Source organism: Podarcis vaucheri, assembly GCF_965113315.1.
Source record: "Podarcis vaucheri genome assembly, chromosome: 2".
Taxonomy (NCBI): Eukaryota; Metazoa; Chordata; class Lepidosauria; order Squamata; family Lacertidae; genus Podarcis; species Podarcis vaucheri.
Genome location: NC_138760.1, coordinates 135,067,200 through 135,085,843, shown reverse-complemented (window position 1 = coordinate 135,085,843; position 18,644 = coordinate 135,067,200). Strand labels below are relative to the sequence as shown.

Sequence of the window (18,644 nt, the reverse complement as noted above, 5' to 3'; positions counted from 1 at the left end):
CTTGGCCATCTGTTCCAGGAAGGCATCATCTATGTCCTCCGTTTGGCTTGGGGATCTATAGTAAACTCCCACAATGAGGTCTCTGTTATTCTTCTCTCCCTTAATTTTGACCCAAATGCTCTCACTTTGGCTTTAAGGTTCTAAATCTTGGATCTCTTCACAGGTATACACATCCCTGACATATAACGCCACTCCTCCTCCTTTCTTGTCTGGTCTGTTTCTCTGAAATAGATTGTATCCCCCCATTATTACATTCCAATCGTGGGACTTATCCCACCAGGTTTCAGTGATGCCTATTATGTCATATTTAGTTTGCTGTACCAAGAGCTCAAGCTCATCTTGTTTATTTCCCATGCTTTGCGCATTAGTGTACAGACATTGAAGTCCATTAATCATTCCCCCGTGTCTCTTATTTAAGGATTTTTTCCTCCCACCACTAGGTCCGCGTGCTGTTTGCTCCATTTGGTCTATGACATTTGGATGATCATCTTCATTAATTGATAGACTCCTACCTTCAGGAGCACTGTCTCCCTCCCCCACATTAGTCAGTTTAAAGCCCTCCTGATGAGGTTTTTGAGATTTTTGGCAAAAACATTTCTCCCAACCGTTGTGAGGTGCAGCCCATCACTTGCCAGAAGTCCATCTTCAAGAAACTGCAGTCCGTGATGTAAGAATCCAAACCGTTCCTGTTTACACCATTTGCGAAGCCAGCTGTTCACTTCCACTATTTTCCCCTCTCTCCCTGGGCCACGTCGTTCAACTGGGAGGACAGACGAGATGACAATTTGTGCATTTAGTTGCTTCAATTTCCTGCCGAGAGCCTCGTAGTCTCTTTTGATCTTCTGGAGGCTATTGCTTGCAGTGTCATTGGTTCCCACATGAACCAAGAGGAAGGGGTATTCGTCAGTGGGTTTTATGATTCCTTGCAGTCGTTCAGTTACATCTTGGATCTTAGCCCCGGGGAGACAGCACACTTCCCGAGACATCTTGTCAGGCCCACAGATCACTGCTTCTGTTCCCCTCAGTAGGGAATCCCCTATCACCACTACACGCCTCCTCTTGGGTTTGGTCGGGGTTCTTCCGTGAGCTGTCCGTTCCAAGGTTGCCTGCACATTCCCTGAGGACTGACTTTGCTGCTCGTCTTCATATACCTGATCGACTGTAATGAGGGAGAGATCCTCAAATGGAGTCTGCTCTTCATCTTCCATGCTAGGAGAGAGGACCTCAAAGCGATTGTGTATTTCTAAAGAATCAGAGTGAACCCTGGGCCTCCTACTTCTTTGAGTCACATTTCTCCATATATCTGGCTCCTGTGTTGGTGAACAAGCCTCCTTCTCAGGGGAGTCCCCTGTCTCCTCCTTGGTGGGGACGGTGTGCTCTGTTGCTTCCAAGAAGAGCTCCAGCTCTCTAATTCTTTGGAGCGTAGCTTCACGTTCCTCCAGTTGCTGGACTTTGTCTTTTAAGAGGGCAATCAACATGCAATTGCTGCAGGTAAAGCTGCCTGCAACCTTTGGCAAGATGGCAAACATTGCGCAGGAATCGCAGGCGACTGCAGCTGTTCCCTCCCCTTCCATCATGAGATCGTGTCGTTGGGGTTGGCTACAGAGGTCCTCCATCATAAAAAGCTTGAAGACAAGACAAATAACTTCCCCCACAAAAAAAAACACCTAGGTCTCCCCCAACAAACGTTTGAGACTAGCTCCCCTAAATCTAAAAGATGGGCCGCTAGGCGCGCGCCGCTGCCCTACAAACTCTGATAAGCTCCTCCCACAGCTAATCCCCTGCCTCAACAGAAACTCTGCCCCCTCTGACCTTTACACAGGGAAAACAGCTAATCAGCCAGAAAGAAACACACACACACAAGAAAACCCTTTTTTGCTCCTTCTTCAACTGCTGCCCTACAAACTCTGATAAGCTCCTCCCACAGCTAATCCCCTGCCTCAACAGAAACCCTGCCCCCTCTGACCTTTACACAGGGAAAACAGCTAATCAGCCAGAAAGAAACACACACACACAAGAAAACCCTTTTTGCTCCTTCTTCAACTGATGCCCTGCAAACTCTGATAAGCTCCTCCCACAGCTAATCCCCTGCCTCAACAGAAACCCTGCCCCCTCTGACCTTTACACAGGGAAAACAGCTAATCAGCCAGAAAGAAACACACACACACAAGAAAACCCTTTTTGCTCCTTCTTCAACTGCTGCCCTACAAACTCTGATAAGCTCCTCCCACAGCTAATCCCCTGCCTCAACAGAAACCCTGCCCCCTCTGACCTTTACACAGGGAAAACAGCTAATCAGCCACAAAGAAACACACACACACACACGAAAACCCTTTTTACTCCTTCTTCGAAAACCCTTTTTGCTCCTTCTAAATGGACTACGGTTTGGGATTGAAACCGGGGAGAGAAGGGTGGGGTTTGGAAATCCAAAGGGGGCCTGATCTTTTTTATGCTGTGTCAAATTTCATGTTGTTTATCATTATAAGAATGGGGAATTCGTGGAAGGGAAATAGGGTCAACCTTAGAAAAAGTTTTTTACATATGATTAAGGTATATAAATTAAAAGTTGATTTATAAACTGAACTAAATATAATAATGAATTAAGGGTTAAAATCTAATACAAATAAACACATTAACAAATTAAGGTTAAGACATTAGGGATAAAAACTTATTGAACAAATAATTGGATCTGGAATACAAGAAGGGGAGGTGAGGGGAAGTCGTGAAAAGAAGTTATTGAAAATGAGATTTTAAAGGTGGAATTTTTTGTGTTTTTCTTTGTCTTTTTGTTTTGTTTTTTGTACCTTTTGAAACTTTAATAAATATTACTTTTTTAAAAAAAGAGAAGTATGGACCTATGTAACTGATGACCCTCCTGACCCTGTAACTAATGCTTGGTTGAAAGGAGATGCAAAAGCCAGGGCAATAATTAATTTGGCAGTTAGCAACCAGCAAGTAGTCTATATAAGAAATAAGAAAACTGCCAAAGAAATGTGGGACAGTCTTGCAGCAGTGCATATTAGAAAAGAGTCAGCGTCTGCATTGATGTTTTTCAAGCGGCTGTACCAGACCAAGTTGCAGCCTGGTGGTGATTTGGCAGCACACTTGAGATGTCTGGAGGCAATATGCTGCAAATTAATTCGAAGGGACATGGAGATACCTGATATTCAGTATGTTTTTATCATTCTTTGTTCCCTTAATGAGGACTTTGATGGTGTAGCTAGCCAGATATCTGCCGTTCCACCAGCACAATTAACTGTGGAAGGGGTAACGGCAAGATTAATGGGCGAGTTGGAAAGAAGGGAGGCTTGTGCCATAAGCACTCCTGTTTCCAGGAAGAATGAGGAACGCCATATGCAAACCTGTGGTGATACAACTGCATTTAAAGCTGCAAAGCGTTGTTGGTTCTGCAACAAGCAAGGACATTTTGCAAGGGACTGCACATCCATTGCAGATGAACATTTAAATACTGTGTATGCCAATAAGGCGGTTTTTGAGCCAAAAAGCTACAATGATGTTCAGAATTTACCTAAGCACCAAGTTGTAAATTGGTATAAAGCTATCAACTCTGAGATAGCTTCTTTAAAAGAGCATAACACCTGGTCTCTTGTACCACAAACCCCAGATATGAGACATTGATTCAAAATGGGTTTAAGAAAATGCAAATGGGAAGGATACGCCTATGGTGTGTGGTTTCACCTTTACAGGTGAAGATAAGCCATTTCCTAACAAAACTTTGTATCGTTCTGCTATAGGCAAGCTAAATTTCATTCAAAGAATCTCAAGACCAGATATAACTTTTGCCTTTCACTTTCTGGCAAAATTTGTGGGAAAGCCCACTACGCAATGTTTCTCTGCTCTTAAGAGAGTGGTAATGTACCTTAAACATACCAAACATTATAGGTTGCAGTTTACATCATGTATTGACAAAGGTTTTGAAATTTTCTGAGATGCATCTCATGCAGTGGAACAAAATAATTGCAGGGATGTGTCTGGTATGGTGTTTTGTTATAACGGTTGTCCATTTGAATGGAAGTCCCAGACACAAACCATTATTTGTCTCTCCACAACAGAGAGTGAATTATGTGCATGCGTTCAGGCCACTCATGATGTGGAATGGTATCTGCAAGTATTTGCAGACCTACAGATGAAAGTAACACTACCAGTAAGAGTTTACCTTGATTCCCAGAGCGGACTTGCTATCCTGTGTTCAGAGACCAATACGCAGCGCACTAGAGTCTTAAGGTTACGTTTACAGTTTGTAAAGAAACTAATTGCTGACGAAATGATTGTATTTCAATATGTTCCAGGTGACAATCAAATTGCAGACATTTTTACTAAAGCACTTCCAAAGGTTACTCATGAAAGACATGTACAAAATATGCTTTACGATTTTGTTCCACAATGATGAACCGCAGGGGAAATGTTGAATGGTTTCTTTAAATGTAAAGGTTCATCATTGTTCCACCAGTTGTGTATGTCTTTAAGGGGCCAGAGCAAGGGCCAGAGCAAAATAACGAGACCCAGCTTTACAGCTGTGAAACATAGCAGGTGCTGAGTTGTATTGATTAAGGTGTGTCAGCATTTGGGTGTAGTATATAAGGAGCAGCACCTAGCTCTTCCGTTACCCTGGGGGATGGGTTGGTGGTTGGGTCTGGTTTGTTGTTGGTGTATTTAGGAGTTTTTGTTTTTGTTATTAAAACCTTGTTTAAGTTATTTGTGAGTCCCTCTTTAATGCATGGTCTCCCCAGCAAGCTCTCTGCCGTGCTACTAGACTGCAAATAGCTAACACTGCCACCTCTCAGGTGGGCACTCTTGCCATTATAAGAGAAGGAGGGAGGTGAGTTCATGGTGAGTCCTGGCACCTCTTTTTCTAGAAAAATAGCACTGGCTGGCACCTTTCCCTGGGATGGCCATGCCATACAGCTTTCATCTAGGTCACACCTGAACTTTCCAACGCAATATGATTTGAAATTGCAGCATTAAGCCTTGGTCACTCACATCAAAGTCCAAATGCTCGGAGGCATATTTTATGAGTACGTTGGTGGTCTTGACTGCTCTTTGCCTCTCACTGATTTTTGTGGAGTCAATCCAGCCATTTGTGTGCTGTGAGAGAGAAATCATCGTCATCACATGGAAGGACAACCCTTAATCCAGGTTTGCAAATTCACAAAGCTTCATAGAGGGGACAAATTGCAAAAAGGGGTTGTTTTGTAAAGGAGAAAGTTTGCTGCAATTTGTTTATTATTATTATTATTATTAATAATAATAATAATAATAATAATAATAATAATACCCCACCTCTTTCCCAGACAGGGACTCGAGGCAGCTTACAAACAAAACAAGAACAACTAAAGACACAGAAAAAAGAAGCCGTTTAAAAAAAAGCATTAGTAGAATTAGATATTAATTGGCTCTTGGGTTGCTTTTGTTTTATTATGCATTTTCTGTTCTGATTTTGTATTTTTATGTTGTGAACCGCCCTGCAATCTGTCATTTGTGTGTTTGTGTGTGTGATAATTGCAACAATACAACATACACCTCACCACAGCCATAGCAATGGAATGCAGGAAGCATCCTTAGACTAAGCCCAGCCATTGATCCACAGGTAATGAGGACTGGCAGTTGGCCCTTTGGGCTTTCAGGCAGAGAGCCTTTTCCCAGCCCCACCTGGAGATGCTGAGGACTGAACCGGGGACCTTGGGCATGCAAGACAGATGCTCTGTCCCGAGCCACGGCCCTTCCCCATACGCCATCAGCAGAGGACATATCTTGTGTGCCTTGCACAAGCATTGCTAGCAGAACAGAGGCCCACTTGACCATCAGCACCCACAACCAGCGAGTTGGCCACAGATGCCCCCCGTGCAATCATTTCAAGAGGGTCTGTCCTCCGGCATAGGAGCTGCTGCTTCCCCCTGCTCTGACACCTTGGGGGCTCCCTTACCACTAATATCTCCTGCAGCGTCTCCAGAGAGGGGGCCTCCGACAGCAAGCTGGTGAGCATGTTGAGCCAGATGTAGACAGTCGGCTGATAACAGTCCTGGAAGGAGAGAAGCAAAAGCACTTAGAAGCTGAAGACCCCCATGGAAATCCCATATGCTCTGGAGCCTTCTAGCCCAAATTTGTAACAAAGCTTATGCAGGGGTTCAAGCACGGCACACAAAGAGTCATAAACATCAAACGTTTCTTGATGTATGTAAGGTTACAGGTCATGCGATATAAAGATACAGGACTCCACACTGGGCTCAACTTCCTTGGGGTGTTCCAAGGCAGAGGGCCGCCTTGGTGGTGGGGCCCACCCCGTGGAACACCCTCCTATCAGATGTCAGAGAGATACATCATTATACTTCCGTCTGAAGACATCTGAAGGCAGCCCTGCATAGGGAAGTTTTTAATATTTGACGTCTGGCTGTGTTTTAATTTGTTGGAAGCCGCCCAGAGTGGCTAGAGTAACCCAGTCAGATGGGCAGCATATAAACAAACAAGCAAACAAATTAAATTAAATTAAATTAAATGCAGCGTAGGAGGGAGGCATGAGAGTCACAAAATGCAGGCATGCAGGAATCATACGTGGATGCATTCTAGCAAAGGTGAAATGCAATAAATATGGAAACATGATTAAAATCAAAAATATACACCCCAAGTCTCTGGCTGTTACATCATTGTGATGGGTCAAGTGTCTCAGGCAGCATTCTTTGCGGCTTACACAGCTCAGACTCTTTGCCCTCAAATCCTTTAACCTGGCAACCCCATTTTCCTCCAGAAGCAGAAGGTCCAGTCACCTGGCTCTGGGTTGGTGGCACAGAGCTCCCAGCTTTGATCTTCGTAACCTGAAAGGATGGCAATTGGAAGACCTTCCGGATGGTGTTTTTGATCAGCTGAGCCCGGAGCAGGGGGTGTATGCATGGTCTCAAGGCACTGAGAAGAGAAAGAAGGGGAGAGGAAAGGATCAGCACCCAGCAGTCCATAAACCTGGTGAAGAAATATGTACTGTGCCTGGCCGTACTTACGTCAGGCGAGTGATGTTTTCCATTGCCTGGTGCAGGATGGTGAGTGATGCCACTGGCTCCTCTTTGATAACCTCCTGTGGTGGGGAAGCACACAGCATGTCAGGGACCTGGAGGCGCCATCCCTGCCGCCACCACCACACCAAGCCCTGAGGTGTGCTCTCTATCCAGCCCACTTGACAACTTCTTTGCAATTGGCAAGTGGGTCCTCCTAGAGGAGAAGAGTGGGCTTCCTGGATCTGGGAATAAGACCCCTTTTTCTCCTGGGCAGAGCTCTACCCCATAAGAAGAGCAGAAGACCAGCCTTCGGGACCAGGCCAAGGGCCCATCTAGTCCAGGGAGCAGACCATGAGCCCAAGAGCCCTCTCCCCGCCTGCGGCTTCCAGCAACTATATGCAGAAACATGGCTTCCTTCCTCTGTGGAGGTCGAACATAGCAATCATGGCTGGGAGCCCTCGACAGCCCTCTCCTCCGGGGAGAACCTAGCCTCTTTTCCTTAGGCGCTGGTGACAGCCTGCTGAGGTTGCCACAATGGAGGGCTGCCTTTCAAGAGGGTTTGGAAACTTCAGCTGGAGCAGAACGTGACCACCCAGAAATGGTTTGGGGCCAGATGGTCAGAACATGCAACCCAGAGCTAGACCTACACAGCTATTTCTAAGAAAAAATGCTCTGAAAAGAAACCCCAGGAGATTCCCCCTCTTTTTTTCTTTTTCTTTCTACTCACTATGATGCAGAAGGTGAGCTCCTCTTTGTGGGGGAAGGTGACATGTCCCACAGTCGATTGCACAAGCGCCTGGGTTATTAGAGTTGCTGCCTTCATAAAGCTCTTCTTCAAATCCTCGTTCTGAAAGGAGAAGGGATTTTATAAAATTGAGTTTCAATCAAAATCACAGGGAAACATAAAGCCACACTGACCCTAACCCTAATTCTAATCCTTACCCTAACCCTAACCCAGAAATGGTCTTGTTAGATAGTTAAATTCATGTTGAATTGCTGTTTTAGGGTTTCTTTTAAAAAAGTCTGGAAAGAATTAATCCATTTTGCATTACTTTCTATGGGAAAGCGTGCCTTGGTTTGGAACACTTTGGTTTCAGAATGGATCAAGTTTGAGAACCAAGGTACCACTGTAATGCCCCATCTGGTCCTAAGGGTGGAGCCAGTATACACCCCAGTCTACCAGCCTTCGGTGGATGAAGCCAAAGACCCTGCCCTAGGGCACAGTCTGAAGGCAATGTGGTGCAAGGTCTGCTCAGTGCCTGGATGGTGACCACGGGGGAAATGGTTGCACACCTCCTGGAGTAATATGACAGGAGAAAGGCAGGATGTACCGTATTTTTTCATGTATAAGACACCCCCTATTAGGGGGGACTCCCAATTAAGAAAATGGGGGGGGGATTGCCCAGAGTTGCTGAGCTTTTGGAAGGGAGGATTACCCACAGTTGTTCAGCTATTTGGGTGGAGGGGATTCCAAAAATTGCTCACCCGCTGGACCTATGCTGCCACTTACACACATCACAAAACCCACCTATTGTCTGTCCCTCGCCGGCAGAAACTGCCAATCGCCTTCCCAATTTCCGCAGTGACAGCCAGTCAACACCACCCCTTGCCGCAGCCACCAATAACACGCACAATAGCCACTGACTATCTCCGGCTTGCAGCGGCAACCAAACCCATGTCCCCCCTATGCACTATCTGTGTATAAGATGACCCTCATTTTTAAACATCATTTTTTAATAATAATAAAAAACACCTTGTCTTATACACGGAAAAGTATGGTATAGCTGAGAGAACAAACAACAGGAGTCCGTGTGATAATCAGAGCCATACCTTCCTGCTGTTCTGGAATTGGAAGAGGAGCTCCTGTGTTATTAGGTCTATGAAAAGGGGGAGCTCATCCTGCCGTGCCCCAAATGCCATTTGCCCGCAGCAAAGGATGGCGGTGATACTGGCATTGGTCTCGCTAGTATTCTGGAGGGAAAGAATGGGGAAAGTGAGTTTGGGAACCTTAAGTGCAATTGGAGACAAATCACCATTTAGTTGGGACCTTTTAGCAGCTGGGAAAATATTAGTAGTCAGTAAGTTGTTGTGCGAAAGGTGGAGGGCACAAGGAGAAGGGGACGGCAGAGGACGAGATGGCTGGACAGTGTTCTCGAAGCTACCAGCATGAGGGAGGCAGTGGAAGACAGGAGTGCCTGGCGTGCTCTGGTCCAGGGGGTCACGAAGAGTCGGACACGACTAAACGACTAAGCAACAACAACAAGTTGTTGTGCAGACTTACAAATTTTGTATTTTTTTTTCCTCCAGGAAACTCAAACTGCTGGCAAGCCAGGGCTCCCCCATCCTATATATGTGCATCGGGTTCTTCCTGCCTAAATGTAGAGCCTGACATTTGACCCTACTGAATTTCATTTTGTTAGTTTGGGCCCAGTTCTCCAATCTGTTAAGGTTATCTTGAATCCCGATTCTGTCTTCTGTGGCATTGGCTACCCTTCCCAGTTTGGTGTCATCTGCAAATTTGATGAGCATCCCCTCAATTCCTTCATCCAAGTCATTTATTTTAAAAAAAAACGTGGAACAACAACGGGCCCAGGACAGAACCCTGTGACACCCCACTGGTCAATTTTCCCCCAGGATGACGAGGAACCATGAAGGTGTTCTCTTTGGGTTTGGTCAGTCAACCAGGGAGAAAGTACAGGACAGTGTAGGGTAGACTGACCACTGGTGCTCTTTTCCATGGGAGCTGCTTTTTTAAAATTAAAATGAACTGGGTGGATCTGCTCATCTTCTCCATAGTGAGGGTTGGGAAATTTCCTTGGTCATTTCCCAACTCACAGCAAAAATCCAGGGGTACCACACTCCTGGGTTTCATTTCTCTTGGATGGCAGAGCACAAGAGAGTTCAGGGCTGCGTTCAGATGTAACAATAAACCAGAGGGCATCAACATAGGTTGGCCTCTAGCTCCCATCAGCCTCAGCCAGCATGGCCAGTGGTCAGGAGGGATGGGAGTTGCAGTCTGTAGCATCTGAAGGGCACCATTTTGGTTACCTCTGTGATAAACTATGGTTTATTATTGTGTGAATGAGCCTTGGACTCATCGGCTCCTGCTCCCTTCTCCTCTAGCACAGTTGCAAAAAGGAGACCGGAAGCTTGAGGGAAGTTAACTGAAAGTGGAAGGAAAAGGTTCTGATCCCCTTCCAGCTGGGTTGGAGAATTGGAGAGTCGGGGGCACATGACCCCAAGGCCCCCTCAGGTTATGGAACTGTTAGATCCGCACGCAGTTACTATGCCTTTGTAATAATTTGCTTAATTGACAAATATATGGAGGTGAACACAGAGAGTGACACTCAACTATGCTTTGCTTCAAGTAGACCTGTTGAAATGAATGGGCCTAACTTAGTCATCTTCATTAAATTCAATGGGTCTACTCTAGAACATAGTTGAATGGGGCCAGCAGGCACTCCCGTAAGCAGAAGAACCCTTGCACGAGAGCAAATTTGGCAGCTGCCCTGCCCCGGGATGCAGCTGAAACCTCTCCCCTCTTTCTCTCTGCCTCTCCCAGCCTGCCGACTGCCTTCTCTCTTGGTTTCTGCTCCCTCCCCTCAGTTGGAGTGGTGTCCCCTCTTCCAAACTCTAAGAGGTTCTTCATTCAAAGCTTTCTGACAGCACAACACTCTCCCTTGGGAGGTTGTGGACTCTCCGTTGGAGGTTGGATGGCCATCTCTCAGGGATGCTTGAGCTGAGATTCCTGCATTGGAGGGGGTTGGACTAGATGACCCTTGGGGTCCCCCATTAGCTTCCACTATTGAGGAAATGCCAACCAACCATCTGACAACCAACCTAAAAACATGGGCCAGTGTACTTTTGTATTGCATGTACTCTGGGGATGACCAATGGTTTCTAAGAGCCAGTGTGGTGTAGTGGTTAAGAGCGGTAGTCACGTAATCTGGGAAACCGGGTTCGCGTCTCCGCTCCTCCACATGCAGCTGCTGGGTGACCTTGGGCCAGTCACACTTCTGTGAAGTCTCTCAGCCCCACTTACCTCACAGAGTGTTTGTTGTGGGGGAGGAAGGGAAAGGAGAATGTTAGCCGCTTTGAGACTCCTGAAGGGGAGTGAAAGGCGGGATATCAAATCCAAACTCTTCTTCTTCTTCTTCTTCTAACGATTCCGTTTGACTGACTGACTGAGCCAAGGGATCAGATCAGATCTAGCATCTGGAGCCACAGAGACAGGACTGCTGGAGCCCACTTCAGAAGGATGACTGAGACATACCCACAGAGGAAGTTGTCTGGCTTCCATACTGAGAGGATGAGCAGATCTAATTGCCTTTTTGGAATGGTAAGGATCCCATCCCTTGAAAAAGAGCATATTTGGAAATGGGGCAGGATTTGTTCTTCTCCAACACAGCTCTGTTTTCCTAGATCAGAGGAACCCAGAGGCTGCTTCACATGCTTTGGTGTGGATGTAAATAGCTGCTAAGGATCCAATTTGCCAGGACCTTCGTCTAACCATTGGCCATGCTGTCAGGGGCTGATGGGAGTTCCAATTCAAAACAGACGGATGGGGAAGGGGCACCAGGCTGGGGATGGCTGACCTACACTCTTGCTATGCTCCTTCCTCACTTACCTCAGACGTCTCAGTCTTCCTTTCAATGGCCGCGCGGCCAAAATCCCGCACTGCCCTCAGCACCTGGGAAATATGTGTGCTTGAAGCCACACCAATAGCCTCAGAAATTCCCTAGAGAGAATGAGGCACGTCAAACATGTCGTTTTCTTGATTGCAATTAGTGATAATAATAATAAATTTTATTTATATCCCACCCTCCCCAGCCAAAGCCGGGCTCAGGGCGGCTAACAACAATAAAATAGTACAACATTCTAAAAACATTTCATTATAAAAATTAATTAAAATCAATTAAAATGAAATTGATGGCAACCATTAAGCTAAGCTGATCATGAGGGATGGAGGATCAATGTGATTCTGTAAGCAGATTGCTGCAAAATGTGGGGAACCAAATTTAAGAGTGGGGAAATGAGACACTTAGAGAATCAATTTGAACAGATTCTTTCATCCTGGATAATAATAGGGGTGGTTTGAAGAACGATATTTCTGTGGATTCTGATGTGAACTGACCAGACCACACCTCCCAGACTCATGTGCAGCTTGCAATGCAAGGATGCCTTGCATTCTGACATTTTCGAATCTTGTGATACAGTTCTTGGCTTCATTAAACACCCAACTACATTAAAATGCATCATTTATACACTGGAAGTATTTGTAATCCACCCCTCACCCAAAGGCGCCAGAGCAGGAATATGCACCATCTAAACCAGGGTGCTCCAATTTCTCATACCAAGTGGGCCACAAGAGTAGTTCAGCACAGAACCTGTGGGGTGCACACTGACTTGTCATGTGGGAGAGGGGAGCAAGGCCAACATTTGACACACACGCCCCGGCCTGCATGCTGCCTTCCCAAAGGTAGGCAGGTGAGGCGCTGGGTTTTGGGAAGGAGGCATGAGGTTCTGGTGGGACCTAGCGCCTTCCCACCTTCTTGCCAAAGGTGGGAAAGAGCTAACTGAGGACTCTAGGACCCTGACAGATCACACCTGCCTCCTTCCCCAAGCCCAGCACCTCCTTACCCAGCTTTGGGAAGGCGGTGCAAGGCCTACAGGTGTGTAGGGGTGCCTCCAAGGTTGCTGAGGGCTGCCAAGAAAGGAATTGAGGGCCACTTGTTGGCTGCTCTGATCGAACCCAAAACTAAACAAATCTGCCCCAGATATGTTGAATGCTGAAAAACTGTTCCTCCTTTGAGGGGGTGACCGGGTGGGCACGAGCAGAGACCAATCCGGAAATCAGGACAGAGGGCTGGTGGGGTCTGTGGGGTAATGTCAGGGACTGGCTGGATGAGTAAGAGTGGGGGACCCTGGATTGTGGTGGTGGGACACTGGGGAGCAGCCTGGGGAGGCGCTTGAAGCAGGAGGGTTCAGAAGGAGGAGGCTCTTCCAGGACACTGCTGGAGGTGGAGAGTCTCCGTGTGAGCGCAGTCCCAGTCCCACACATTCACTCACCTCTCTGTCTGCTTCCTCTTCGAGAGCCAACCTCAGGAGTAAGTGCAGGTACTGGTGGACTGTCTCTGCGCTCCTGGATTCCCGCAGCTTGAGTCCATAATATCTATAGAGGGCATTCTAAAGGTCGGGGAAGGTTTGGGTGAGTCACAGGGAGGAGACCCCACCAGCTACATCAACTGCTTTTGGAAAACCAAAGAATTTCAATTTTAGCGTCTGAAAATGTCGGGTAATACTAAATAATAATAATAGATTGCAAGTACTAGGCAATTGTTTTAATGATTTGTATGCAATTTTACACATCTTCTGAATTCCCAAGTCATGTTACAACTCTTTAAAGGTAAAGGTAAAGGGACCCCTGACAATTAAGTCCAGTCGCAAATGACTCTGGGCTTAAAGCTCATCTCGCTTTTGTAGCAGGAACCCCCCACCCCAATCATTCTGTTTGCACAAACTTCACACACACTCACACTCACACACTACATATGCCATATTTCTGTTATAAATTCATAGAAAATCAACCATACATCGGATTTGCACTGTTCCATTTTTTTTACTCCATGTGACAAGGACTATCAAAGGGGGGTGGCTTGGTTTCTGGTCAGCCATAATCCCTTCACCATCCCAGCACATCCACAGGAGCCCTGCCCAGTTGCTATGTCAACCCTGATAATCCCAGACAGAAGACAATCAAAATCACAAAGAACAGTGGATTCACCACAGACTGAAACAAAGGACAATGATCAGATCTTCCCTCTGGGGGCAGGAAACTGCAAACTCCCCATTGTCACCTGGAAAGTACTCATGGGGAGGGGGAAAGGAGGAACCAGCTGGGTGACAGGACACTCAGGTTACCACCACAACTCCTCCCTCAACCCCTCCTTTCTGTAACGTATGCATGATGTCAACCCCTCCTTTCTGAAATGTATGCATGATGTTTCTGGGGGTGGGCTTGAGCTAGAGGAGGGGAATTTCAAAAGTTTTTATAAGGTCTTGCAGCCCATTGTTCTGGGTCTTTCCTCTCTCTTGCAAGTGAAGGGAATACCCTGTTGCAACAGTTCAATAAAGGCCAAGCCTACAGGCTGCTGTTTTGCTCCAAGTTATCCTGGTTGGTGTCTTTGTTTTGTCCAAGAGAGCCCTCGGATTTTTCTGTTAACAGTTGGCGACCGCGCTCAGGGACACTTGGTTCTCCTGTAAAGGTGAGAGGGGAGATAGAGGGGATCAGGCGCCACTGGGCAACCTTAGCCCAGAGATCCTTCTTCCTCTCCCTGCCTCCTCTTTGCGGGCGGTAATCAATCGTCACCAAAAGCTCAACCAGGGGAGCAAAGGCGAGGTCAAGCCGGCTAAGGGAAAAGGATCCCGGGATCTGCGGGGGGACATCTTCGAACGTGAGTATGGTTTGAAGTAAATACATTGGGAGGGGGGTGGAAAAGTAATGTCCCCACGACAGCCAGACTTTCCTTCTTTCATTTCTGACGTTACCCTTCGGAGTCGGCCGGGTACGTTCTCTCTCTCCCCTTTTCTCCCCCGATTTTCCCCTTCGGAAAGTGGCCAGGGAAATCGCGGAACTTTTCTGTCTGACGTTATCTCTCGGAGTCGTCTAGAAACGTCAAAACCTTTCCCTTTCTCTCCCCACAAATTCTTACGCGGTGCTTGGCCGGGGAATTGTGGTACCTTTTGCTGTTTTCCGGCGTTACCTCTCGGAGTCGTCCAGGGACGTCTTGATCTCTCTATCCCTTTTCTCCCCCGTTTTCCGTCTTGGAATTGAGTCCGGGAAAGCGTGGCTCTTTACTGTTTTTCTCTGACATCCCTCTCTCGGAGTCGTCCAGAGGAGTCTTTCAAGTATTCTCTTACTCTCCACCTACCCTAACTATGCAAATGAAGCTTCCCCTCCTGCCTGGCGACCTTTGTTAGGGATGACCTGGGTATGTGAGAACACAAGGTCGTTTGCTCCCCTTTCAAAACTTTGTTTTCTCGGACCCCCAATCTGGCACTGCACAGCGCAGGCGTCCAGTAGGGAGCCCAAACTTAGTCTCAAAGGCTAGGCAGGAGGCTGTTGTGGAGGGTAGAAGGGGCGGTTCACGAAGTGGGGCCCCACACTAGGATTAGTCTTGTGAAGCAGCGCTGAGGAAAAGGAATTTTAGTTTTGTGGCTGAAGTTTTCTCGGGCAAGGAGTCCCGTGGCTGGAGTTTTCTCGGGCAAGGAGTCCCGTGGCTGGAGTTTTCTCGGGCAAGGAGTCCCGTGGCTGAAGTTTTCTCGGGCAAGGAGTCCCGTGGCTGGAGTTTGAGTTCATGTATAAGATTTCTTGAAATGAGTTTGTAGCTTGTAGATATGTAGGAATTGTGTTAGTCAAGGGTACTTTGAGTACTGAAAGGATATTTTTTTCTGTCCCCCCTTTCTTTCCCATTGCCTTTCCTCCCTTGTGTGTGTGTTTCCACTCTTTCTGTCTTTAGCGTACTTCGTTAACGGAAGAAAAAAAAGGCCCAATAATAACATATGAGAGAATGGGAGCTCACTAAACTCCCTAGCTGGACTCCTCCTGGCAACAAAGCTTCCATGAAGCCTTTTTGCCCCAGAGAGGATTCTAATATGCCCCTCCAGCTTGTCATCTCCAATTAGAGAAAAAATAGAAATAAAATAAAGGGGCGAAAATGGTCAAGTTTGTGTTGTTAAACTGTAGCCTAGAGCTAGAACATGAAACTGTAAACTTAATGGTGCTCAGAAGGCAGTAGATATAATAACAGCCCACGCATTAGAGATCTTAGTTTCTCTTAAATAAAATAAAATAAAATAAAATAAAATAAAATAAATGAATAAGAGATGTACTCAAAGATTCAGGAATATTTCAAGGGTTTGTATTTACATTGGCCTTGGCGTCCACAGACTGTTCTTAAATGCACATAGTTTTAAATTGCAAGCTTGCTTCAAAATTTTAAATCTAAGGAAGCCATGTTGCGCCTTATCAATCTTAAACAAAACAAAATGGAGAATGGAGTGTGCAAATGTTTGTTACTTGAGAGAGGCTCTAAAAGAGTTTTCCTCCCAAGTGGTAAAATCCTGTATACGTGCTACTTGTGTTCTGAAAGGGGATTACCCCACCTCCTTCCTCTAGTTTAAGAGAGGAGGGTGATTTAAGTCTAATGGTAAATGATGTTTTGTTGTAACTTTTGAGAGTACACTTCTGCTCCAGTCTATTTTGGAAGGTGAAGTTACCCTAATGTTTCTGCTGCAAAAGCCTAGTTGAGCCAATTGCTCTCTCAAGCTAAAATGCAGTGTATGTATTTCATTAAACGTATGCCTATAAAAGTATGGTGTTCATTCTAAGAAAAAATATGTGAGTCCAGTTTTAACTTTGATTTGGTTGGACAGAAGAGTTATTGTAAGGCTCCTGATATCAGTCTCTGTAAGACTCCATGGCCTCTTTTGTTAGAAAATGCCCCCCTCCCCCTTGTTTCATTCTGCCTCTTTCAGTTGTTTTCTCCCTTCTTCCTTCTGTGCCAGGTAAATTTACTCCCGAGTAAGCTTCCTTTAAAGGAAACTGCAAAGAGGGGAGGGGGGCAACACTTGTGTATTCCCTTTAAAAAAATCAAATCTAGGGCTGCTTTAACTGTGCTTTATAAGAGATCCTCTCCCTATCTTACGAAAACTGTTCACTTCAATCTTCCTTAAATATCATTTCAAACTCACTCAAACTATCTCAAGATCTGCAAAAAGGGTTCTGTGTAAAGTTATGTACTTTTATTTTCCTTTTCCTTAGTAAATGATATGAGCATAGATGTTTGTTTTCTTTCCCAGCTGTAAATCTGTACTTAAATGTGTATGCCTCTTTGGTAGTACAAATCTTGCTGCGAAATCTTGCTGTGAACCCTATATTTTGGAGGGTTGGACTAGATGACCCCAGGGTCCCCTTTCAACTCTCCCGATTTGTGGCTGTGTGGAAGGACATGTGTCTGCAAGCATTGGAGGGTAATTCTTAAATTCTGGTGTGGTAATGGAGTTGAAATTCAGCCTAGCTTTGCTTTTTAGTTTTAAAAGGTGCGAGATGAAGCCATTATTTTTTGGAGCACAACTGGTAACATCAAGCATTTGGGTGATTACAGTGTTTATCATTTTGTCTACTATTTAAAAAAATCAAACTTCAAAGTCAACTCAAAGTTTCAGCACATACGAATACATAGGCGCCTTGACCATCCATCCTGTAAATAAAGGGCAGTAAAATTTGTCTGCAAATGGTAAGGCTGAAATGACTGAGAATGTTAAAAAATCCTATGAATTCTAACTCTGGCCATTTTTACTCATAAATAAGAGAACGGTTGATTGTTCCGCGAATGGCCAGAGGGATATTAGCCCTTTCCTGTACATAAAGGAAGCAGTCTCTTTTGCTTGGGCTGAAATTGCTAGTCTTGGTGAATACTTAAATTGCTGAGTTTCTCTTTTTTGTTTAAAATCAAACCCTGTTTTCAAAATCTACTCCTTACCCTTCTCTTCCCTTATTCAAATGGTAATTTAGCCAAAGGATGCAACATTTTCAATAGTATAAAAGGTTTGCTGAGACATGAACTCTACACATGCACAGAGGCTAGATCAGCTAAAGAAGAGAGAGAGAGGAAGGGGGGAACTATAAGGGGGGAGAGGAGGCTTCTTCCAAATGTAAAAGAAAACTTGGAACCATTGAGGGAAATCACCCTTAATCTGTCTTTGCTCCAGGGGCTACTTAAGACAAAAGGCTAAAAACAACAACAACAACAACAACAACAACAACAACAACAAAACTAGCCCATCAAAAGTCAAGAGCATCAAAAGTCAAGAGCTTTCCAGGTTCCATATCTTAACATGCCAAATTCTTTTCACAGGTAAATATCAAAGCATTCCCCCCCTCAGTGGGAATTTTAGGAACAGCATTTCCTGACAAGCTTCTCACATGAAATAATTTTCCCTTTTAACAGGATATGTGAACCCCGATAACAAAGTGTTTGTCCCTTTTTCCTCCCACAGCAACTTACTTTCTGTTCTGTGAAACAAGTCTGAATCCCTGCTATATTAGTAACTTCCATCTCTTTGTGGCCTTGACACTTTTTTTAAAGTTACAAATAATCTGTTTTCATTTATTTAATCCGTTTCTCCATGATGTCTATGAAGTTAATCAAAGCACAACCAAACATTGTTTGTGGAATGGTACTTGTTTACCTTTTTGCCTGAGCATTTCTTATTAATTCTGTCATTTTGGCTAGTGCAAGGTACCTGCACAACTTTAAATTGCCATTCATTTTTCTTGGTATTAACTCATTTCCCAGTATTCCGCTATTAACATTACAGCTGATGTTGTCACATCATTTGGGATGCTAAAATGCCAAAACAGATTACTTCAGGTTACTTCAAGTTTCTTATTAATTGCGTGTCTTAGCATTTATTTATTTTTGGTTCCTCATAGGTGATTTTGTGTGTGTGTGTTCTACTTTGGGGACATGTTCATCACATGTTGAAAGTCAGTTTCATGAAGTTCTTTTATCAGATAGCACATGGTGAATTTAAAGTTTTTCCCCATGGTTTTCCCATTTTTTTCAGTCTAGTAGT

At 45.2% G+C, this 18,644-nt stretch overlaps 1 protein-coding gene across 1 annotated transcript in view; it reads right to left on the bottom strand.

Annotated features, from left to right (window-relative positions):
* The window catches only part of LOC309526257 (uncharacterized protein), a gene marked incomplete at its 5' end in the record, with an annotated part of 35,411 nt that overhangs the window by 8,105 nt on the left and 8,662 nt on the right, over window positions 1-18,644 (bottom strand). The window contains 5 exons of the mRNA XM_082212169.1: window positions 5,002-5,106; window positions 5,945-6,040; window positions 6,783-6,918; window positions 7,011-7,084; window positions 13,074-13,190. Coding sequence (XP_082068295.1) covers window positions 5,002-5,106; window positions 5,945-6,040; window positions 6,783-6,918; window positions 7,011-7,084; window positions 13,074-13,190 — 528 coding nt within the window. The remainder of the gene's footprint in view (window positions 1-5,001; window positions 5,107-5,944; window positions 6,041-6,782; window positions 6,919-7,010; window positions 7,085-13,073; window positions 13,191-18,644) is intronic.